The sequence below is a fragment of the Rousettus aegyptiacus genome, unplaced genomic scaffold, assembly GCF_014176215.1.
Source record: "Rousettus aegyptiacus isolate mRouAeg1 unplaced genomic scaffold, mRouAeg1.p scaffold_m13_p_5, whole genome shotgun sequence".
In the NCBI taxonomy this organism is placed as follows: Eukaryota; Metazoa; Chordata; class Mammalia; order Chiroptera; family Pteropodidae; genus Rousettus; species Rousettus aegyptiacus.
The window spans coordinates 121,620,002-121,643,265 of record NW_023416308.1 but is presented as its reverse complement, the minus strand read 5'-3'; the positions used below and the strand labels follow the sequence as shown (position 1 = coordinate 121,643,265).

The 23,264-nt window shown below is 65.6% G+C and overlaps 2 protein-coding genes across 5 annotated transcripts in view; one reads left to right on the top strand and one right to left on the bottom strand.

Annotated features, from left to right (window-relative positions):
- Positions 1 to 161: 161 nt before the first annotated feature.
- ANO9 (anoctamin 9) lies at positions 162 to 15,659 on the bottom strand. Its single transcript, XM_016138468.2, has 24 exons — positions 15,467 to 15,659; positions 14,975 to 15,120; positions 10,263 to 10,385; positions 9,983 to 10,108; positions 9,656 to 9,801; positions 8,652 to 8,698; positions 8,474 to 8,532; positions 8,326 to 8,399; positions 7,871 to 8,005; positions 7,632 to 7,728; positions 7,413 to 7,473; positions 7,208 to 7,290; positions 6,723 to 6,827; positions 6,478 to 6,642; positions 6,356 to 6,392; positions 6,008 to 6,119; positions 3,263 to 3,320; positions 3,080 to 3,177; positions 2,841 to 2,971; positions 2,586 to 2,738; positions 1,658 to 1,805; positions 1,077 to 1,178; positions 913 to 1,006; positions 162 to 795 (listed from the first exon to the last, which is right to left on the bottom strand). Exons 1-24 carry the CDS (start codon positions 15,657 to 15,659, stop codon positions 601 to 603), a joined length of 2,688 nt encoding a protein of 895 aa, XP_015993954.2. The 3' UTR covers positions 162 to 600.
- Positions 15,660 to 21,186: 5,527 nt separating this feature from the next.
- Positions 21,187 to 23,264, top strand: part of PTDSS2 (phosphatidylserine synthase 2) — a 29,553-nt gene continuing 27,475 nt past the window's right edge. For 2 of the 4 annotated variants that reach the window (XM_036220520.1, XM_036220519.1), the window contains exon 1: positions 21,216 to 21,520. Coding sequence is in view for 2 of the 4 variants with exons in the window: in XM_016137979.2 (XP_015993465.2) it covers positions 21,363 to 21,520 (158 nt within the window). In the remaining 2 variants the exon portion in view is untranslated. Of the gene's footprint in view, positions 21,521 to 23,264 lie in introns of all 4 variants that reach the window. The other 2 variants (XM_016137979.2, XM_016137977.2) reach the window with 2 other exon arrangements.

Below are 23,264 nucleotides of genomic sequence, written 5' to 3'. Positions count from 1 at the left end.
AGGGAGGGTACGACCTCAGTAAGGGTCCCCCTCATTTCAGGAGCTCGTGGAGACCCAGAAGGGGGCCGGGAGGCTACCACGTCCTGACCTCTCCCCACCTGGGCCTTGGTTTCCCAGCTAGCCCCAAGCACAGACACAATCCACCCAAAAGTTGACACAGAGGTTTTATTATAAAAAGTTCTGCTGGTTGAGCAGAGTCAGAGAGGTGAGGTCAGGGCCCCCAAAGAGCCAGACTGGAGTGGGCAGGATCTGGGACCCAGAAGTCAGAGGGAGGCTAGGAAACGGCTGGTTTTCCTGTGTTGTGACTGTATAAGAAGCCCCCCCCCCCCCAGTTGTACGGTGACAGTGCTCAACCAGAGTTCAAGTCAGGGTTATGCCAAGCCTGAGTCCTACACATGGACCAGGTTTCACAGATCAGACAAGTGTGCTGCTCACAGACACCCCAAATGTTCACGGCCCTCCCAGGACCCTGGGACCCCTCACATACACCCACGTATACGTGGGCCTTCCTACAGCCCCCCCCCCACACACACACAGCCATGGGTGGGGGTGGCGGCTCTCAGTCTCGGCTCCCGGGTGCCAGTGACCGCTCTGGGTCCCCTACACATCTGTGCTCTTGGGGCTGGAGGTGGGAGCGGAGGTGGGGGGCGGGGCCCGCGGGCGCAGCCCCGCCTGCCTGCATCCCAGCTTCTCCTGGAGACCGCGGTACTTCTCCTCCAGAACCTTGTTCTTCACCGACTGAGGGACGTCGGGCACGAACCAAGCAGCCACGAGCTTGATTAACAAGGCCACGTGCTGGCGGAGGGGGCAGGGGCTGACTGGGGTGTCCAGCCGGCAGGAGTGGAGGCAGGGAGGAGGGTTGGAGCGGGCTGCACCCCCCAGCCCCCCCCCCCCCCCCCCGTTCCAGCCCACCTCAAAGAGGATGAGGAAGGCCAGGCGGATGGCCAGGAGGATCCAGAACTGCTCCGAGAAGTTGTAGTCCAGCGCGTTGCGATAGTCCCGGTACCTGAGTGCAGAGGGCCTTGGGTCAGGGGTCAGGAGTTCGGAGGTTACTCGCGGGGACGGAGGCGTCAAACCTGCACTCAGTGACGTTCTCTGAGCCCTCCGTCTTGACAGGGTCTTGGAAGTCCTTGGTGTGGAACACGGACAGGCTGTGGTTGACGTAGCCGGCGAGGCAGCTGTGGGGAGGGGTGGGGGCCGCGGGGTGAGGCTCCTCAGGCCTTGGAGGTGTTTCTCTGGAGCTAGTTCCTGTCTGGTGGGACCGTCAGTGTGGGACACAGCCAAGACCCCCTCCTCCATACCCTCTGTGGGAGAGGGGCCGCTGGGGGAGGCTGCAGGGACCTGGGGCAGCCACCAGCCGCCTTCCCTGCCAGGGGCTGAGGAGTGTCTTGGGGGAACCCCTGGAGGGCGGGGGTGCCACAGGGGGCCTGATGGGAGGGAGCTGTGGTGGTACTGCCTACTCAGGACACAGCTGGTGCAGGGACCCTCACCCCCCACCGGGGTCCCTGTCAGTGCCGGAGCGCAGGGCCACCCCAGGCAACGCTGACAGCATCGGAACATTCCCCGGGCTCCCTGGGGCAGGGCCGTGGTTGGGCTCGCTTTCCCGGGGAGTCTGGGCAGTGAGGTTCCCCGGGGGCCGCGTGGCAGCACCCCTTACTCGACTTTGGGGCGCGCCCCATCTCGGCATGGGCCGTAGCGGTACTTGTACACCACTCGGGGGATGAACTCAGATGTGAAGGCGATGATCATCCCGTTGGCGATGACCGCCAGCACGCCGATAGTCTCCAGCACCTGCAGCCAGGTCCCTGGACCAGAGCAGTGCAGTGAGGCCGTCTGGTCCCCCAGCCGTGACTGCTGGCACAGCCCAGCGCGCCTCCGCCCACCGTCCCCCAAGGCCAGAGCCCGGGCAGTCCCAGGGTCTTGTCACACCTCTGCCAATGGCACCCATCGCAGCTACGGGGCCAGGGCCGAGGTGGACAGAGCCCCGCCTCTGATCTCCTGACCCCTCGTCCTTGCCATGGACAGGAAGGGGCTCCAGTCTCCCTGTCTCCCTCTTATTCTGAGATGCCTCAGCTCTCCCTGGGTCCACCTCCTGGGTTCCTGCCCCCGGGCAGGACCCTTTCACCGGGACCGAGACCCGGGCCTCTCCCACACATCTCCCTCCCTCTGTGCAGGTCCCGGGCCCCCTTCCTTCTGTTCGTCCCTGACACCTGGCCGTCTGGATGAGGCCACCCTGGGAGACTGAGACCACCTCCTCTCCGTCCTGCCCCCAGCACCCTGTTCTCAGAGTCCAGCTTCTCTGCCTGGGCCCCCAAGGGGGCTGCAAGGGTGGGAGGGAGGAGCCTGTGAGGAACTGGCCAGCCCTGCGCTCTCCAGGGCCTGTGCCCACCCCAGCCCCAACCCCCTTCCTGGCAGGCCCTGGGGGAAGGCCTGGGGGGCTGTCTGCAGGGTGAGGGGGATTGTCTTGCCACTGCTGCTTAGAGTGTTTCAAGGGGACTGGTGTGGCCCCAGCGCACCTTGCCACCCCTGCCCCCCCCCACGCCTGGGCGCCCCGCTCTGTGCAGCCGTCCCCTTGGGCCCCTGACCGATGTCCTTGGCCTTGCGTGGCACCAGCCGCTGCCGCAGCCTGACCATCTTGATGGCGTCCAGGCGGATCTCCACGAGGTTGCTGAAGAGGGCGAGGAGCGGGGCGAGCGGGAAGGCGGCCACGAAGATGGTGGTGAAGCCGTACTGGATCACTGCGGGGGTGGCAGCCTGAGGGCCCGCCCCCGGCCCCGCCCCCCCACCGCCCCTGCCACGGCCCCCCCACAACCCCCGCCCCCCAGCTCCGGCCCACGCACTCATCTCCATGAACTCGTCAAACAGGCTGAAGGGGTTGACGGGGTTCAGGCGGTAGTTGCGCTGCCAGTCCCTCAGCTCGGGGTCCCGGGAGTCGTGGCCCCTCATTGAGCGATACTTGTGGCCCAGCCACCTGGGGGTGACGAGAACCCAGTGGGGACAGGGAGCAGGGGTGCAGGGGCCCCTCTGCCGGCCCGGGGAGGTGGGGAGGCGGGGTGCCCCGAGGAAGGGGGGTCCTCACGGGCCCAGGTACTCCATGCAGTTGCTGAGCGTTTGCTTCAGGCCCATGATGATGGCCATCTGCACGAACAGGTCCATCATGCAGCCACTGAGATGGCACTGCAGGCGGGGCAGGGACGGGAGGTCAGGCCTGGGGGGGCGGCCGGTTGGGGACAGGGCAGCAGGGCACCCCGGGCACACTGACCTCCTCCAGCTTCCACAGGCCCGCCAGGCGCACGGTCTTCCCAGGGTGGCCGTTGATCCTGGGGAGGACAGCAAGGCCGAGGGCAGCACCTGGCCTCTGAAGGGGCGGGGGTGGCGCCGGACGGAAGGGGCAGTGGGGCGGCCGGCGGCGGGGAAGGGAAGGAGCGTGCGCTGCGGGAGGCGGAGGCCGCCGCCCCGGCACGCCGCATGCCGCACGCATGCGCAGGAGGAAGCTCAGCCGGTCCCTGGCCCAGGCGTGCGTTCTAGACAAGGCCTGTTAGCGGCGGGCTTTCTTCGGTCTCCCCCACGGAAACTGCACTGGGGTTGCTTTGTATCTCAATCACCTTCTTTCCATAACACGATAAAAAGGACATACTAAGCCCCGGGTCAGGCTCGCGCTCAGCGGTGAGCTCCGTGAGCGCTTGGCACAGCTCCTGACAACCGGAACGGTGGAAATTTGCAAAAGAAGAAATCACTATTTTAGGAAACACGATTATGTACCTGGAAAACCAAAATAAACCAACCGAAAGACTGGCTCGCTAAAGCAACTGACAAGTGCTCGGAGGGAAGGCAGGCAGCTGACCCCCAGGTCGGCTTGCTCTGCGGGGCGCAGCGGGTCCAGCGCGAGGTGTCTGTCACAGACGCCCCCCAAACCGTCACGCGGCCCCAGAGAAATTCATGACAAGTCTGGCCCGCGTGTGAAGAAAACTGTAAAACTACTACAGAACGTTTAAAAAAAAAAACTTAAAAATCGAAAACTTCTTTATCAACAGGAAAACTCGGGATTGTGTTCTGGGTGTAGACGGAAAGCCGCCCGCGAGGACATCCACGTCCGGGTTCCTGGAGCCCGCCGCTTAGTGGCGCCAGCCCCGCAACACTGCTTTGGGACTTGGGGTCTACACAACGGCTCGGCAATCAATTCGCCAATTCGCGCTGCTCAAAGCCAGTAAGCTGCCCTCGTCCACGATGGCGATGGCGGTAACGGAAGAGCAATGTGGTGTCCGCCTTGGTTCTCCCTCGAAATGTACGAGTTTCCTGCAGTCTTAAGCTAACTGCCACGGAATCCTGCCGTAGTTTGACAGAATGATTCTAGAGTGTACCTAGAATAATAAACGTGTAAATAAACACTAAAAAAAAAAAAAAGAAAAAAAGGCCAAGCAAGAAGGAAGTGAGGAGCAGGGCCCATCTGGCAGTAAACACAACACAGAAAAAATAACGTTTTTGAAAAGCCCAGTATAAGCAGGGTCTGGCCCCGTTAGGCCTTGGACGGGAGACCACCTGGGAAGACCGGGTGCTGCAGGCGGGAAAAATAAAAAAGTAAGGGATTGTGAGCCGACAGGGTCCTTGCAGCCTGTGAGGTCAACCCAGGGTCGCTTTGCCTAAAAAATAAAAATAAAAGCACAACACGGCAACCTGCAGTGAGGTCGGGGTCACGCAGGCCACCGGCCTCTGCCCCTCACGGCCCACAGACCCCTCGTGAGTCAAAGGTCTGAGTGTTGAAGCCATGAATATCTGAAGGAAATCACAGCTGAACACGGTCTTACTCTTGAGAAGGGGGCCTTTTGAGCACGGCCTGAAAAACTGACACCGTAAAGGAACGTGGAGATGAAGCTCGCGGGAGGGACGGGCAGTGGCGGGTCAGGCACGCGCCCAGGCAGCACGAGCAGGCGGGGAGGAGCCGCCGGCGTCCGCAGGAGCACCCTGAGCTCGGGGCACGGGCAGAGGTGAGCCGCTCCACTGCAGGGTCAGGAACCAGAGTGGGGACCCCTCCCGGAAGCTGGGGCGGGAACGGGAGGAAAGAAGCAGAGGACGTGAGACGGCTGGTGCAGGAGACCCGACTTCCGAACCAAAGGACCCCAGAGGACGCAGCAGAGGGGCCCGCAGCGGGTCGTCAGACGCAGGGCGCGTGGAGGGCCCTCGGAACCGAAGGCGGGCGGGGCCAGCCCAGTGTGCGTGGCAGTCCCTCCTCATGCGACACACGTGGACTCCACAGCCAGGCCTGCTGCCCTGCTGGGAACCCCGCCAAGGACAAGGCCCTCTCCCTACGGGGCCGCTGTTCCCGGGACGCAGGGAACAGGAAGTGCGTGCCGTGTCCCGGGTGTCCTGGGACGGCAAGGCTGCGAGACCGGGGACGAGCTGGTGGACAGGGGACGGCTGGGGTGCCGGCAGGACCTCAGAGCGGGCATGTCGAGAGGCAGCCGCCGGGTCTGCGGGTCTGGACTGCAGGGAGAGGTCTGGGCGGAGGCGAGAGTGTGGGCCTCGGTGGTGATCGGCACAGTGCCAACGTCGCCAGCAGGTCCTTCCGGAGAACAGGTAAAGCCAGCGGCTGCGAGGGGGCAACCGGCACGGAGGAAGGAGAGGCAGGGCGGGGAGGGCCCGAAATCGGGTGTGCCGGGGAGAGGAGTCTTTGGAAGAAATGTGACCGCTGCTGTGTGATGGTGGTCGCCCGGCAGAGGGGACAGAGCAGCAGGGGCGGAGGAGGCAGTGGGTTCCGAGGCGCGGGGGACGCAAGAGGCGACCCGGAGGGACGCGCGGCTGGGAGATCCAGACGCCTGGGGCCGGGAGAAGGGGCGGAGCCTCCCCCGCGACAGCGCGGGCCACCCGAGGGCAGGCGAGGCGGCCCACCGCCCCTCGTCCACGCATCTCGATACCGACTTTCCACTTGTTCCGAGAGCGAAGTACTTTAAAAACCAGAAAGAGCAGATCCTTCCGTCCGTTAGCGGGGAGGGGCGCGGGGGGCACGCACCTGCCCAGGATGAAGGCGATGTAGATGAGGGAGGAGAAGTGCGCAAAGAACTGCAGCGTGAAGAACTTGATGGTGAACTTGCTCTCTCTCTCCGAGAAGGTCCTCGGCTTCTCTGGGACGAGACGCGGGCCGGTCCTCGCCTGTCCCTCGCCCCACGGCAGTCCTGCGCCTGGCGCCCGCACCCCTCACCTGTCTCTCAGGTGCGAGCTTCCACCCTCCAGGGGCAGAGCGAATGGAGACGGCAGGAAGGGCCCCTGCCCCCACCCCGGGCTCCAGGACCGCGGCCTAGAGTGCCCCCTCGGCCTCCCACGTGTCCCCGGAGGCCGGCGCTGAGGCCCCTGCGCTCACCATAGTCGCAAAGCTTCAGGGCCACGTTCTTGTTGACCTGCGTGAGGGGAGGGGAGACGGGGCTCACCTTGGGCCTCAGCGGGGACGCCCCTCCCTGCCCGCCCCCTGCCCCACCTGCCGACCTTGGTCATGATGAGGATGGTCACATAGTGCACCAGGGCCCCGGTCACCACCACGGCCGTGGTCACCTGGTCCTCCAGGAAGGGCAAGGCCGAGTTGCTGAAGACGGCGGCGGCCAGGACACGGTAGACCACCAGGACGTGGGCCATGCCGATCATGAGGCAGATCTGCGGGGGCGGGCGGGGCCTTGGGCGGGCTGTCCCCGGCCGGGTCTCCGTCCCCCCCAACCACGGGCTCCCAGAAATACCATGAGCAGAGACAAGACGAGGATGATAGTGCTTCTCAGGTAGGAGTGCTGGTGCGGCCGGAGCTTGTAGTCAGGGCAGTTAATGAGCTCAAGTGCCACTTCTTCCTGGGGATGGCCCCAGACACGCCTCAGACACGGAGAGTGGGGAGCGGCGCGCCCCGGACACGCGGGAGGGGCCCCGGACACGGGGGAGGGGCCTCAGCCACAGGGAGGGGCCTCAGGCACGCGGGAGGGGCCCCGGGCACGGGGGAGGGGCCTCAGCCACGGGGAGGGGCCTCAGGCACGGGGGAGGGGCCTCAGGCACGCGGGAGGGGCCCCGGGCACGGGGAAGGGGCCTCAGCCACGGGGGAGGGGCCCCAGGCACGGGGCGGGGGCCCAGACACGGGACGCACGCTTCTGACACGGGGACCCATGCCTCGGGGGCGGCAGAGGCAGGCGTGGGCTCCCGGGGCCCTGGCTCGTGCCGAGCCCTGGCTGCGGCTCACCTGGTCCTCGTCCCACCCGTACAGGTCCCAGTGCAGGACCACACGGGCCCGCTGCCGCTTCCAGATCTCCAGGAACACAGTGGCTGCAGCGGAGCAAGGCGGGTGTCACGTGCGTCCCTGGGGTGGGTCCGGGGTGGCGCCCAGGGTGCTGGTGCAGGGTGGTCCCGGAGCTCAGGCTGGCCCCCAGGTGCTCGCAGCGACTTACCCCACAGAGCCATGAAGATGGCAAACAGCACGGTGCCCTCGTTGTCGAAGAGGTGGGTGAGCTGGGGAGAGGGCGCGGGGCTGGGGCCGGCTTCCCCGCTCTGCGCCCCCCGGCCCCCCGCTCTGCGCCCCCTGGCCTTCCACCCCTCAGAGGACGGGCCGGCTGCCTCCCGAGCCCCGCAGCCCGCGCAGTCCGGCGGCGACGCCCAGGGCAGCAAACCTTAGCAAAGGTGCAGGTGTCCGAGAGGCGCTGGTACTTGCGCTTGTGGTCACCGCGAGGACACAGGAGGACGTCGTGGGCCTCGCAGATCTCCTTGCTGGGGGTGCAGGGACCCCTGCAGCTGCCAGGCCTCTGCGCGGCCGGCGCCCCCCCCCCCCCCCCCCCCCGCCGCACCCCGCCCGGCCCCGCCCCGCCCCCACCTGATCGCCCCGCCCGGCCCCGCCCGGCCCCGCCCCCACCTGATCTGGCTGGCGTGGAACAGGGAGAAGCCGCTCAGGAAGATGGCGAGGCCGGCCACCGCGGCGGGCACCAGCATGTAGGTGTACCAGCCGAGCCAGGCGAAGTACAGGGCCACCTTCTCTCCGAAGTAGTCCCTGTGGCCACAGCCGCCCGTCAGGGCCACCCCGCCAGAGGTGGCATCACCTGGGCGGGGCGCGGTGCAAGTGGGGGCGAGGGGTGTCCGTGCTGACAGCATCGGTGCGTCTAAGCGGGGTGCAACGACACGTCTGCGGGCGCGTGGGGCTGTCCGGGCGCGTGGGGGTGTCTGCGGGCGCGTGGGGGTGTCTGCGAGGGCGTGGGGCTGTCTGTGGGTGTATGGGTGTGTCTGCGGGTGCGCAGCTGTGTCCGAGCCCGCAGGGGAGTCTGCAGGGGCACAGTGTGGGGGACGCAGGTGATTTGCTTGGGCTCGAATCACCTGATCTCGTCGATCGGCTGCTTGCGGACCATGTGCCTCCACCGGGCCCATTCCTTCTTCAGGCCTTCCTCGCCCTGGCACAAGGGGCAGTGAGGGCTTGGGCCTCGCATCCACCCCCGCGCCCTCTCCCAGGCGGCCTGCCTCTCACCTTGTGCAGGGGGAACTTGGTCTCAAAGACCCTGCCCTCCACCAAGTTACGGAACGTGTCTACAGGTCACAGGGAGCCTCGGGTCAGAGGGGAGCGGGCCGAGGGAGGGCCCCGCCCGCTCTCCGCGTGACGATGCCCCTCCCGGCCCCGCACGGCCACCTGCCCACTGCGTCCTCACCGCCGTCTGCCGTCTCGCTGTTCAGGACGAAGTTGATAATTCGGATTCTAGAACACAAGAGCTGGCTCAGGGCGGCGTCATGTGACAGCGCCCTCTGTCCAGCCGGGTCCCCAGCCCCCTGCCTGGTAGCCTGACCAGAGCCTGAACCCAGGACTCAGCTGGGAGCCCACCCCTGACCTCCTTATTCTCCCAGGGTCCAGCCGCCCCGCGGCTCCGGGATGGGGCTCTCGGGGGTGGTCCCTCTCCCCCAGCGCCCCAGAACCTGGCGCCACACCCCACCTCCAATCACGCCTCCCGCCTGGAGCCCTGCACATGTCCAGAACACACCCTACACCTTTGGGTGCACGAGTCCTCTTTACCTCCTGGGAGCTGCTTTGACTACGTGGAGACCGAGGCTCAGAGAGGTCGAGTAACTCACCAAAGGTCACACAGCTAAGAAGCGGCTGAGCCACACCCCTCCGGTCACCCCGCTATGGGGCACTCAACCCCGCCTGTTCCTCCAGCCCCACCGAGGTGTCTCTGCTCAGCACCCTCCCCTTGTCCTCCTCCAGCTGGGCCAGTCCCCCTGCGTCCCCCGAGGCCCCTCCATCGCCTCATATCCAGATGCCAGGAGCGGTGTCTGCCGATCTCCACCGAGGGGCCCCAGCTGAGCTCAGAGGGGCCTCGGATGGAGGAGGGGCGTGGGGCGGGCTGGAGGGCCAGCAGGGAGAAGCAGGTGCTTGGAGAGGGGAGGCAGGGACCCCCTCTGGCTTCAGAGCAGGCGGGATGGCTGGAGGCGGCTCTCGGCCTCTCCACGCCCTGCCCGGCCCTGAAGTCTGGGGACCAGCCCCATGTCACTTTCAGAACCGCCCAAGAGGTGAGAGCTGTCACCGTCCCTTTTCGCAGATACCCAGAGACCCAGGGCGGCACTTGTGAGCCTCGCAGGCTGGGACCAGGCACGTGGTGGGCGGGGCTGCCTCTCCTTCACCCCCCCTGCCAGGCCTGGCTCTGGGCCGGCCTCTCACCTGGTGGTGGTTGGGATGAGGGTGGACCTGGCTGACTCCCCTTGGGGGGTCGGACCCTTGGGCTCCATGAGGAGCGCGCGGTAGAGGTCGAAGATCCTGCTGTCAGCTTGGACCCCAAAGTACACCTTCTCCTTGTCCTCCTTCACCTGGGGGCGGGGCCGCATGAGGACACACCCCCCCTCATCCACGCATCCCGTCTTCAAGCGCAAGGCCATGGGCCACCTCTCCAGACCCCTCTCCAGGAGCGGCCTGGCACCCACCACCCCTGCCCTGCACCCGCGCCCCCCGGCCGGCAGCCGCCCCGGCCCTCCGCCGGCGCCAGCCCACCGTGTAACGGAAACCCTTCCTCTCGAGGTCCTCCAGGAACCGCCGCTGCTGGCGGACCCGCCAGGGGCTCCTCTGGGTGCGGCGGTCAGCCACGAGGACGTAGTCCCACTGCTCAGGGGCCGCAGTCTGGAGGAAGAAGCTATGGGGTCGGCCAGGGCAGCAGGGGCCAGGGCAGGGAACAGAGGGGGGAGACGGGGGGCAGAGGGGGGGGAGGCAGGGCAGGGGCTGCGGGGCGGGGTGGTGGGGGGTTGGGGGCAGCAGGCGCAGGGCCGAGACTCACCTCAGACGTGCTGACCTCCACCAGCGGGATGCTGTCCCCTTCGGGCCTCATCAGGATCCGGAAGCCGTCTTCACCCTGCAGCGGGGGCAGATGGCTCGTTCCTCCAGCAGAGCGGCTCCTGAGCTGGGCACAACAGTACCAAGGGGCTCAAAACGCGGAGCTGGGCGGCAGGGTCGCCAGTCACTGAGTCGGCCAGTCCGGGCGGGCTGTGTCCAGGGAAGGGCCAGAGGCCCTGGACCGCAGCACGAAGGGCCAGCAAAGGTCCGTCTGGAGTCCGTGAGAAGACAGCCCAGCGTGAAAGGGGCCGAAGACGCACTGGGGCTTCCCAGGAAGGGGGCGGGGACGAGGCGACACACGGGACGGGGAGAGCCAGGGAAGCTGGGTCAGGGCCGGCGGCACCTCGCCCCTCGGTCACACGCAGCACGAAGGCCACCGAACCCCTGCATGTTGCGGGGCACCCTGGCGCCTGGATTCGGGAAACAAAACTAAACGTCCCACGGCCCGGCCCGGGCACCCCTGGGCCGCGGACAGGGTGCTCGCTGTCGCACGTCACGTCGAAACGGTGGAAACAGCCCCCCTGCCCACTGGCGGGGCGGCGGATGAAGACGCGGCGCTGCCCCCCGACGTGGCGGGCCGCGCAGCAGGGACGCAGGCGGCCGCTGCCTCGCGTGCGGCACTGGGGACCGAGGTGCCGTGGCGCCGGGTTCGGCAAAGCTAGGTGGGACGCGCCCCTCAGGGGCAGCCGCTGTGGGACATCCAGGCTGGGCACAGACGCCCACGTCACCGGGCAGAGCCGCAAGAGGGCGTGGAGGGGTGCGCAGCCTCCGCGCGGGCCCCGGGGGCGCTCGTGCTCCCGCCCCCTCCCTCCCCGAGGAGCCGGATCCCCGCAGCGCTCTGGGCTGTGCTCAGCGCCCCGGGGAGACAGCGTGGATGGCAAAGGAGTCGCTTTAGAGGAGAAACGTGGCGGACACCCCTGCCCAGGTGGGGCGTCACGGCGACGTGACCTGTGTCAGGGCCCCTCTGACGGAGGCGACGTGGTGTGTGAGGTCTCCTTTCTGAGACCCGGAGTGCCGCCTCGGCGCGAGGAGCGTCAGGATCTCCAGACCCGCGCTGACCTGAGAGGCAGATGCCCAAGGAGACATGAGGACGAAAGCCACGTGGGACCCTGAACTGACGGGGGTGGGAGGGGCCCCTGGGAAAGCCTGAGGCTGTGGGGGCGCCTCGTGCTGACCAGGGCCCCAGGGGATGGGGCGCTGACCTCAGGAGAAGCGGGACACAGGGCGCCCTGACCCGAGCTGGAGCTGCAGCCGCCGGCTCCGAGGGCGGCGCAAAGCGACCCAGGCCCCTCCGCTGGGGGAGCCGGGCCGCTGAGGGGTAGGGGACAAGGGCAGTCGGAGCAAGCGCGCCGGGCCCCTGGGGCCGAGGTGCAGGGGGAAGACCCTGCCCGCGTGTGCCGGCGTCGGGCGAAGTCGCCCCCTCCTCCAGCCGTGGCCCTGACGGTGTCTGCCCCACGGGGCTTTACTCCACGCACAGAGCACCCTGTAGCCCCACCGCCATGCTGAGCACGTGTGTGCCTGGGTGACAGGGACCGAGGCCCAGGTCCCTGCCGGCAGCTCCCCAGGGAGGCACATGGGCCCCGGAGGGACAGAACCCAGCCCCAGCCCCCAGCCCCCAGCCCCCAGGCCCATCCCCCAGCCCCAGGCCCCCCCAACCCCCCCAGCCCCAGCCCCCAGGCCCCAGCCCCAGGCCCAGCCCCAGCCCCAGGCCCCAGCCCCAGCCCTCAGTTCCCAGCCCCAGCCCCCAACCCCAGGCCCCAGGCCCCAGCCCCAGCCCCAGCCCTCAGCCCCCGGCCCCAGGCCCCAGCCCCAGCCCTCAGCCCCCGGCCCCAGGCCCAGGCCCAGGCCCAGGCCCAGCCCCAGGCCCCACGCCCAGCCAACACAGCCTGCTTGTCGCCCTGACCCCTCCCATCCTGCAACTGCCAGGACTTCGGCCCTGCTGGTCCCCCAACCAGGGATCCTGTCCCTTCTCCAACCACATTCCTGCCAAGCTCAAGCCTGCCTCCTCCAGAAAGTCTGACTGGACTGCTCCAGCCAGTCTGCCCTTGAGGGCTGCCAGGTAACATACAGGCCACTCAGTCATAATTGAATTTCAGATAAATAACTGATACCTTTTAGTATAAGTATCTCCCAATTACTGTTATCATAGGACATTCTTATACTAAAAGAAATTGTTTATGTGAAACTCAGTAACTAGGTGCCTGTTTTTTATTTTGTTTCGCTAAACCTGAGATCGTAGCCCAACCTCCCCCCACCGCACACGCACGCGCACGCGCACACGCACACGCGCACGGCAGGAAGTGCTGGCTCCAGAGCCGGCCTGGGTCTGCGCCCCCTCTGTCAATCACAGAAGCCGGGAAAGGCATCAAGGCCGAGGGCAGAAGACAGGCCCGAGGCATCAGGAGCCGGGGTCTGCGGAGGGGCGCTATGTGGCCGTCCCGTGCCCCACAGCGCAGGGCGGCCCCCGCCCAGTCTGCCCGGGGGGCTCCCCACGCTCCGAGAGAGCATCGGCTCTCTTCCTGCGCCATCTCCCGACAGCACCCCCCCGCCGGGCTGGGCCGCGGCACTCCCTGCCCTCCTACCGCAGCCCACGGACACCTGCACTCAGGTGTGGCTCGTGGTACCTGAAACTTCCCGTCTTGGGCCAGAGGAGCCCTGCCTTTCTCAGGCAGGTCTGCGGGTGGGGGTAGGGCTGCAGGGCCTCCGTGTCAGGAGCCCAGCCGTGTCAACTAGATGGGACCAGGGCGCGTGTGTCACCAGCATCAGGGTCATGGCCGGAGGCGCAGACTCTGGGCACCTGGCTCTGGGGTCCATGTTGTTGTCCCTTCGGCCCTGTCCGCCCCCACCCCTACAGGCTCCACCACCGGCTCCAGACAAGGAAACTTCCGGAGAAGCTGAGGCTCCGAGAGACCCTCCATCCCGCAGCCTGGAACACGAAGACTTCGAGCTGGGGAAGTCCTGCCTCTCCCCGCCGCTGCCGGCCCGGCCTCCAGGTCACCAGTGGGACCACCGCCTGCCTCCGGCCCGGCCACGTGGAGCGCGCATGTGCGACCTCACTGCAGGTGCGCCCGCCTGCGCGTGGGGTGCGGGCCCCCCTCACGACCCCTGAGGGTCTCGCCGTGCCTCCGGGCCCTCCCGCCCGGGCCGTGAAGGCACGGCACAGCGTCACTGTCCAGCAAGGAGACACACCTGCCCTTCCAAAGAGCAGAGCACGCCGCCCTGGCAGGCCCCGCAGACGCCCTCCGCCCGCCCTCCCTGGGCAAGTCCCCGCCCGGCTCTGCCTGCTCCGCTCCTGAGGCGGGCGGTCTGTCCCCCGCCTTCCTGCCCCCTGCATGCCCCCACTTCCCCAGCTGCCCATCGGTCTGTCATCTGTCAGCGCATCCTTTCGGGTGTCTGTCCACCCATCCACCCGAGACACTCACTGATGAAGCAGCCTGCCTCGTGCGCAGCCCTTATGGGCGGCGCGTGGTGTGGGTGGACACGGCCTGGAGGGGCAGGCACCCCGGGGCGGGGGGAAGGTGTGTGGTCGGGCCTTGAGGGGCAGCGTGCGACGGGTGTCCAGGGACTCAGCACCCCCAGGACCGGCTGGTGGCTACTGTGGCAACGTGCCGCTGGGCACTTCCGCTTTGCAGAGGCATAAAGAGCAGGGAGGGAGCAGACAGGAGGTGCGGCTGGGGGTCGGCGGGGGCCAGGTCGCTGAGGGCTACTCAGCGGGGGGCGACAGGGAGCCCTGGGAGGACCCTGAGCAGGGAAAGGGCACGCTCAGGCCCAGCCGGGGGGCTCAGGGCGCCACATCCCGTATGGGCGTCACACCTGTCCTGCAAAGGGTCGATTCATTCACCTCAGCCAAGCCAGGCGCTGCCTCCGCAGCCGCCCCAAGCCCGCTCCAAGCCTCTCCTCCGCCCCAGCACAGGCCAGCAGGTGCAGCAGGGGCTGTCAGGGGAGGCTGGGGCCAGGCCCAGGGCCGCCACGATGCCGGAGCTGGCTCTGGAAGGACCGAGGCGGCCCCGGGGCGAGGTGAAGCAAGAGGCCAGCTCTTGGCCCACAACTGGGAGGGCCCTGGATGGCCCAGTGGGAGGCTGGTTTCGCTCTCCACCTCACCTGGGTCTCCTCCCGGCTGCCCAGGCCCTGGCCCAGCCCTGTGACCTCTTGCCTGGCAGATGGGAGGAAGGGTGTCTTTCTGATATGTTCTCTTGCCTGCCTTTCTGGGACCCCCACAGCCTCCTGCTCTGTCCCCCAGAATCAGAATTCAGCAGCCTCCAGCTGCCCTCACCTCTGCCTGGGGCAGGACCCCCAGGGAGCAGAGGGCCCAACTGGGTACCCTGGGCCTCCCAGCCCAAGGCCAGCCCTTGCCGGAGGCCACAGCCCCTTCCTCCCGGGTGCCAGCTGCAGGGCAAAGCTGCGCAGCTGGGGGCCCTGGCTTAGGGCCGGGTGGACACGCCCTGCCCATCTGGGCCCCACACGCTCACTCAGACCCGAGTCCTGGGGCTGCCCGGATCTCTGGCTGCGTGGAGGATGGAAAGTAAAGCCCCTGCCGAGGGGTCTGTTCGGTTCTGCCACCCTCACCTTGACCTGGGCTCCAGGAGTCGCACGGGTGAGGCTGGTGGGCCGGCTGGAGGGGCCTCAGGTGTGGATCCCATGCAGCGCCAGACTCACCTGTGTGCTGGCAGCCCCGCGGGTCCCAGAGCCCCAGGAGCCGCCGGTGGTGCTGGAGCCGGCAGTTCCGAAGTGAGCCGGGCGGGTCCTACCTGACTTCCGCGTGGGACTCGCCTCCCTCTCCCTGTCCCTCCCTCCCGCCAGCCCTCCAAGCCCGCGCCCAGGCAGTGGGGCGGAGCAGGTGGGAGGGCACACCCAAGGGTGGTGGAACACCCTCCCGGGCCTTCGCCCTCACCTGCGGAGGGGCGTGCCCTCCTGGTGGGGCTCGGGGGCACATGAGCGCTCTCCGCGGCCCCTGCTTCCCTTCACCTGTCCTGACCCCTGACCCCGGGATGCCTCTTCCCCACGCCACCCTCAACATCCAACCCGTGATCCCCAAGTCCAGAGCTGATCCCCTCAGAGGGGAACCTGGGGCACCGAGGCTTGACGGTGAGACAGATGGAGAAAGGAAGCTGTCTCCCCAACCCCACCCCCAGCCCCTGCTTCGCGGACCAGCTGTGGGGGCGGGGCCCTTAGGGTCCCGAGAACAGGTGGCTGACTGCGCGCTGAGGGTATGGCTCCACCGTGTCCAGTGCTCCGAGGGCAGCAGCTGGGAGCAGGGAGGTGGGCACCCGGGCTCTGAAAGCTGTCCCGACGCTGAGGACACGGCGCAGGAGCTCAGCAGGACGAGACGCCCGGACGGCATGGGGCAGCCGGGGGGGGGGGGGGGAGGGAGCACCCACGTCCCAGCGGGGCGCAGCATCGTGCAGCCCATGCAGCCCAGTGGCTGGGTCAGACCCTGGCCGACGCGCTTGCGCCGGGATCCCCCGGGGTTGCACGGTCCCCACGCACGCTTCCGCTTCGGGGGTCCACGGTACCGGCAACAGCAGCGGGCACCAGGACTGAACTGTGAGGTGGCAGAGGCCGGGGGGATCGGGCCCCTGACGGAGCAAACTCAGGACACGCCGTGGCCGGCGTGACGGCAAACCCCGGGTGGCACTGACCGGAGCGAGCTCGCCTGCCTCTCCCCCCGCGAGCGGAGTCTGGGGGCGGCCAGGCCAGGACCTTAAACCTGTGGTCCCCCCACACAGCTCAAAATGGCTGCGGGAGCACCAGGCATCACGTCCACATTGCAACCAGCAGGAAGAGGGGAGAGCGCTCCACCCTCACAGTTAGTCAGCGGCCACACCTCACGGCCAGGGAGCTGTTCCTAAGGAAGGAGGCAGAAGACTCTGGGAACACGCAGCAGTTTCTGCCACGGGCCGCAGGGCTTCTGAAGGCAGAGCCAGGGAGGGTTTCGGGTGTTATTCAGGACCCAGTTACGCACCAGCTCCGGGGCTCTGCCCCGCCCCTAGGTCTCCAAGTCGGCCTGGCCAGGACACTCTGCTGAAACAGTCCGGCAGTTCCCCACTCAGGCCTGGCGCCTCTCGGGAACCTCCCGCTCTTGAGGACAGAGAGGATCTGGTCCTCTCTGGACGGGAGACAAGGACTGGCCTTTTGGAAGGTCGTTCCGCTGAAGGACTCAAAAGCCTTAAAATCATTTACACTTTGGTCCATTAAGTTAACCTTGTGTAAATTGTCCTAAGGAAAACATCCAAAATAACGTAAATATATATAATTATGTCCTTTGTGGCAAAAATTGCGAACCTCCTGGACGAACAGCCGCAGGAAGGCTTCGGGGCAAACACGGTCTTCGCGGCCAGCTGCTCTCCGAGCACAGCACCGAGGGGGGCCGTTTGCCGCTGAGTGCAGGGGCAGATCGCAGCGTACATGTGTTTTATCTCGGCCGAAGCACCGCAAGAGTGTGTTCAGCACCTGCTGTCTGTAGTTGCTTACCGGCGTGCACCGTAGATGGCAGAGTTCTGCTTTTCTTCCTTTAGTTTACCTTTTTCATTTTCTGCAGCAAACACACGTTGCTTTTTATAAACTTTATTATTAACTTTACTATCACACGAAAATCTATTATTATGAACATTATTTCCCCCAATCACGAATGTACCCCGTGGAGGAGCAACGGCGCAGGGGGCCAGCCCCTCGCCGGCAGTGCGGCCCCAGCCACGCCAGCTGTTGGCAGAGCTGACCGTGCCCTGCCTTGGGCAGGGAACTTCGGTCGAGGCCCACGTGGCCTCTTGCTCTTCCCCTGTGGACCCTGGACCCTGCTCCCCTTCCTCCTCAGAGCCCTGCCCACCTGCTGTCTTCCCTCTGAGGACCCAGGGGCAGCAGGAGGCGGCCCCTCCCCAGTCCCCCGTCTGCAGGGCACCTCAGACCCTTTTCACTGCGGGGTGGTCGCCACCGCACAGAGGAGTCAGGACGACAAAGCCATCAGGAATGCTCGGGGCGAACCGCCAGGGACAGGGGCAGGCACTGCCCCTCCTCCCAACGCCGGTGGCCTGGGTGCGTCTCCTGGGTGGGTGGATGGCGGGGCGCTTCGCAGAGGCAGCTCTGGGGGCAGCTGGGCCGCCGCCTCCCGCGTCCCCCCTGGGCTGGTCCCAGGTGCCCCACCTCCCTGGGCTCTCCAGCTGTAGGCCCTGCAGAGAAGACCCCTCTCAGGCTGGGCTTCTGCTCCTCAGGTCTGCCGGAAGCTGGTCCTTGCCTGTCACATCAGGGTGGCATCAGGGTGGGACCCAGGCCTCCCACTGTCCTCACCGCAGAGACGCTTCCGTCTCCCTGCTGCTCCAACACCTCTGGGCCTTAGGTTCTCGCCAGTCCCTGTTTCCTGTCTTAGGGAGCAGAGAGCTGTCTTGGCTGAGTGGACAGCCCTTGTCCCCAATCCCTCCGTCGACCTCGAGGAAACCCCCAGGTGGCAGGCCTGCTTGTGGTGTGTGGGGTTTCCTGTGATGCCCTCACCTGTAGCGACTCACCAGACCAGTGGAAATACCAGTCACTGTTTTTACAGATTCGCAGCTTTCTCTCCCTTCCCTGCAAGGATATTTTTAGAAAGCATTTCCGCCAATATTTTCACTATTCACCATCATTAACTTGTCCTGCAGGCCTAAGGGAACTTGGGATCTGAGGCCAGGCCACGCCCACATGAGCTTTGACCCCGCCTGCGGGACACCGGCTACCCCTGAGGTAGGCCAGACCTGGGCACCTTCAAAGTCTTTGCCTCACTGGCGCCCTGGGGCTTCTGGAGGTCATCCCAGTGGCTGAGGAAGGTCAGGGCCTCTGCACTCTTCTTCAGGCCGGGGACCCCCAAGTCCTCCTGCGTGGCCGGCCCCTCATGTCGCCAGCACCGCGGGGAACAGCGTCCTCAAAGCACTCTGCTAACTCCTCTCACCTGCTGCCCAGCCACCTGAGCCACAAACCACTGGCCTTCGGAGACGCCCGCACCACTGCCCCTGCGGTGGGTCTCCAAACGCAGCGGCGGACCCTGCTGGGCCATGCGTGCCCGCGGGGGATGGGTGAGCCGGGCTGCAGCAAAGGTGAAGGAGTGGTCAGGACAGGGGCTGGGCGGAGGCGAGACCCAGATCCAGGTCCCAGGCACCAAGCTGCAGGTGGAGGGTTCACCGCGGAGTGCGGGGTGTGGTGGGGAGCTCAGGGGAGAGGCTCCGGGCTCCAGCGGGGGAGAAGGAACTGGGCCCGGACGGAGAGGGGAGGAGGGGGGATCACCCGCTTTCCTGTGCTTCGGTTTCTCAGTCTCCAAACCAGAGATAAAAATGGAACCGGACCGGGTGTGAAGATCATAACAGCTAGTACACGTAAAGCGTTGGGAACTCTCCTTGGCACAGGGCCGGAACTCGACAGCGGTCCTTAACACTTGGTCCGCGCGCTGGGCAGAGGACGCCGAGCCGCAGCGCGGGACCCCCCTCGGCCCCGCTCCTGCCGGGGCCCGTCCCTACCAGCCCCGCCCAGGCCCCGCCCACCCAGGTCCCTCCCCTCCAGGCCCGCCCCTGTGGGGACTACCAGCTCACTTGCCCAGGCGCCGCGGAGTTGCCAAGGGCGACGGTCCTAGGTGGCCTTTGCGCCGTGGAGAGGCCGCGGGGCGCCGCTCTGCCTCGGGAGAAGGGCTCTGGGCACAGTTTGGTAAAAAGACTTATACCCAGGAATCGATCCCAACATCGCCAAAACGGCGCTCAGAATGTGAGCGCCATCAGTCAGGGCTGGAGAAAAGGGGCCCTGAAGGATGGCTCTAGGCCCCAGAGCAGGAGAGGCGGGCACCTGGCCTGTGGGGAGCTTGCTGGAAAGACTGGGTGGGCGGGAGCTGGCTTGCTTCGGGGACTTCTTGCTCATCAGTCCAAAGTCATTTCGCAGACAAAGCCAGTCTCTACGTGTAAGTCTGTGCAAGGCCAGTGCTCTGAGGACCATAAGTCCTGGTTCCCCACAGCACAGTCAGGTGACAATGACCTCATCATGACTTCCTTTGGCCTTCAGGATGGAGACCAAAGTCTAGCCCTGGCCACTCTCCCTAATTGCACCCTCACTCGTACATGCACTCGAGGATGGCCACAGAGAAGCCGGCTGCCCAGGCCACCCTGGCTACCCTACCTGGATGGGGCTAGGGCCTGGGCGGGAGGGTGGTAGGCGCGGGCAGCAGGCTCTGGAAGGCCCCACAGCACGCTTCCGGAGCCAGCGTGTCCTGGTGGCCTGCTGGTCCCCAGCTGACTGGGAGGCTCCACGTTGTTGCCAGGAACTGGGACGTGGTCACATCACAGTCAGACCCCATGCTCGACAGGCAGGGGCTACTGAGCGAGCTCCAGTACATACGTGTTTGTACATGTATCTTTCAACAGCTATATTGACAGGTAATTCACACACCGTATGATTCACTCTTTTACAGTTTCCATACATTCACAAATATGTGCCACCATCAGCAGAGGTGATGCAAGAATGATTTCACGGCCCCGGGGAGAATCCCAGCCCCTCTCCCTAGCCCTGCTGACCACTGGTCTGCTTTCTGTCTCCATGGAGCTGCCTGTTCTGGACGTTTCATAACAATGGCTCATGTAACAATGTAGTCTTTGGTGAGAGGCTTTTCTAGGTTCACCTATGTTGTAACATGTGTTACAACTTCATTCCTTTTTATGGACAAAGAATGTTCCATTATGTGGACATACACATTTCCCATATCCATTCATCAGTTGATGGGCGTTACCTCACTTCCCCCTTTTGGCTGTTATGATGAATATAGCTGCTGAGAAAATGAATAAAAGAAACATTTAAAATGGAGTGGGGAGGCCTGAAGGGGGCGCCCTCACACACTACCACTCCTGGTCAATTACACACCCACCTCAACAGGAAGAAGCTTCAGTTACAGACCCAATGGGAAAAGATGACCTTGCGTTCCCACCAAGATGTGTCTCTACTACTCTAGCAGGTGGAAATATTTTTCTCCTGACCCAGTAGCAGGCCCAGTCAATGGGAACCGTGTCAACTCAGCCAATGATCAGCCATCACCACCCTGAACTCTCGCTTTTCTCAGATAGACTTCCATTCAAAGCCTCCTCACAACTTCCTTTTTTTCTCTGTAAAGTAAGGTTCCTCTGTCTTTGCTGGACTTACCTATAGTTTTTGCTATATAGCATGCATGTCCTGAATTGCAATTCTCTGCTATTCCTAAATAAACCCACTTTGCTGGTAAAATAACTGGCCGTTTTATTTTTAAACCCAACACTGCCGTGAACCTCTATGTATGAGTTTTGCGTGCACGTGTTTTCATCTCTTGGGTATATACTAACGAGGGAAATTGCTGGTCACACAGTAACTCTGTGCTAACCTGTTTGAGGAGTTGAAAGACTGTTTTTCAAAGTGGCTCAGGGCTACATGTCTTTGCAGGGCCAGTCTATATTAACAAGTCGAGTCACCCCAAGTCCGCATGTCCGCACCATTCTGACAGCCCAGTTTCACGAGATCCCACAAAAGGATTACCACCCGCCACCCGATGACCCCATAGTTGCCTAGTGGCTGGAGCTCCGGGTGGCATCCGGTCCATCGCACGTGGGGTAGGGGGTCCAGAAGCGCCCTGAGAGACGACCAGCGGGCTCTACGCGGAAGGTGCTCCAGGAAAGCGCGGGCGAGTCTGGGGGCCGAGCACTGGTCGGGCCGCCTGGAAAGGAGGGTCTGGGATAGCTTCTGTGCCTGGCAGCCCCGGAGAGACGCCACTCTACCCTCTCTCCGGCCCCGGTTACCTAGCAACCAGGAGGCATCCTTCCCAGCAAGCACTGCTTCTAACCCGGGGGTCGGAGACTACGAGGGCCAGCATGCCCCGCGGCCCAGGCGTGCGGACTACAAGTCCCACAATGCACCGCCCACCCTTTCCTAACCGCCCGCGGCCCCCGCTCTCCAGAGACCCCGCCGGCTGGCGCCGCGACCCCTTCCCGGCGCTCCCCGCGCCGTGCGCGGCGCGCTCGCGGTGACCCGGAGTGCGTGAGGTCACGGTGCGGGGCGGAGCGGCTCTCGGGGCCGAGGAGCTATGCGGCGGGGCGAGCGCAGGGACGCCGGGGGACCGCGGCCGGGGTCTCCGGTGCCCGCGGGCAAGGCGTCGTTGGAGGAGCCGCCGGACGGCGCGCCCTCGGGCCGCCGCAGCACCGAGTCCGAGGTCTACGACGACGGCACCAACACCTTCTTCTGGTGAGGGGCGGCGGTCGGCAGAGGGCCGGCCGGGGTCGCGGGGGCGTGGCCCGGGCGCCGCGCCCGAGCGGCTGCGGGGAGACCCTGGGCCGCGCCCGGCCCTCCCGGGGGTCCGCCCCGCGTCGCTGACCTCTGCCCCAGAGCCAGGGGCTGGGAGCGCGCCCGCGGGCCCCGGGCCGGCGTCCGCCCCGCTCCAGCCTGGCCTCCCCGGTGGGCCCCCCTCCGCTCCCCTCACCCTTCTCGTGGGAGGATTGGGCGCAAAAGGACAGGCTTTTCCTGACCTCCCCGTCTGCAATTCACCCCTGGCCTCCGTCGTGTCATCTGTGTGATTCCTTCACTGCGCCGTGTGAAGTTATTTTCTGTCCCCCACCGGGACGTAGCCATGGTAACCGGCACGAACGCCTCACGCAGCGCTGGGAGTTGAGTGGCTGTTTGTCAGGTAGAGGCGCTGCCTCTCTCCGCCTGCCCCCTGCCCGGCCGGCCCGCGACCCGTGTGCAGCTCCGGCTGCCCCAGCCCGCCGTCGTGGGGGTCGGGGCGGCGCCCGGGGCCCCCCCTGCCCCCCCAGAGCCTCTGTCCGAGGAGCTCCTCCTGTCGTCTCTTGCTCTTTGGCTCTCCCGTGCTCGAGGGTTCAGGAAAGCAGCCCTGGGCCACAGGTCCCGGTCTGGCTCCTCTGCCTGGCGGCTCCGTGACCTTGGTCTAGCCCTTCACCTTTCCGAGCTTCCCTTCCTTCGTTTGTGAGAGAGACACAGCCCCGCCCCCCGGAAAGCATGTTTCGTGAGGAGGGCTGTGGCTTTCTGTGCTGCGTGGCGGCAGTGCTGGCATTTGAGACCCGTGGCAGGCTCTGGGGGGCAGGTGAAGTAGAGGTGTCTTGCCCGGGGTCGCTCACGTGTCCTAGCGAGAGGAAAGCGCCTGGCAGCAGTTCTTCGAGAACCGACTTGTGGGACTCGTCGGAGACCTGCCGAGGGAGTAACCAGCGTTTCAGGGGCAGGTGCTGCCACACCGGAGAGACCTCAGGAGAGGGGTGTCTGGGGCTGGACAGGCCCCTGGCCTGTGTCAGACGCGGGAAGGATGCAGGAAGGCGCTGTGGGGAGGGGGGCCCTTCGTCTGCGCAGAGTTGGCTCCTCCCCGGGCCGCCAGCAGCTGCTTCGAGGGATGGCCGCCCAGCCCCGCTTTGGGGGAAAATGCGATCAGGTGGCGCAGGAGCCATGGGGAGGGAAAGCGGAACAGGGTGCTTAGTCAGCGGGGGGGTGGCCCAGGAGCTAGTCACCCCTGCACTGTTGGGTCCTGCTGGACATGCTGCGTGTGGATCATGCCCCTGTAGCTGTCCCGCCTGGGGCTGTGACCCTTCAGACTGCAGGACGGAGAGCACTGCCCTCCCGCAGCCCAGCTGGTGACCGCTGGAGGCACCGCGGTTCCGGAACGCGGTGGCCGGGCTTGCTTTCCTTGTTTTCCATTCATTTACCACGTGTTTTGGAGCCCCTACTACTGGGTGCCAGTTCCTGTTCCAGGGGATACAGCAGAGAACTAATCAAGAAGCTTCTGGCACAAGCCTGGGACCTCAGAAGGCACAGTCCCCCGGCTGAAGGGATGCTGAATGTCTCAGCCCCTGCAGAAGCTCTGGAGCGCACCCCTCACCCTGTGCTGGGAGAGGCAAGTGCCAGTTTCTTCAGAAGCGCAGACCAGCAGGCCTTGGGGCCCTGTCCGCAGGGGTGCTTGGTCACGTGTGGGTTGGATCCACAGACA

Excerpts from the sequence above, each read along its gene's own strand:
- ANO9 (XM_016138468.2), bottom strand. The coding sequence starts at position 15,659 with ATGCCGTCCGGGCGTCTCGTCCTGCTGAGCTCCTGCGCCGTGTCCTCA. Across the intron at positions 15,121-15,466 it reads GGGCCCCGCCCCCACAGCTG|GGCTGGCGGGAGGGAGGGAC; the intron begins GTCCGCGAAGCA and ends GCGGGCTTGGAG. Across the intron at positions 9,802-9,982 it reads GGAAGGGTTTCCGTTACACG|GTGAAGGAGGACAAGGAGAA; the intron begins GTGGGCTGGCGC and ends CCCCGCCCCCAG.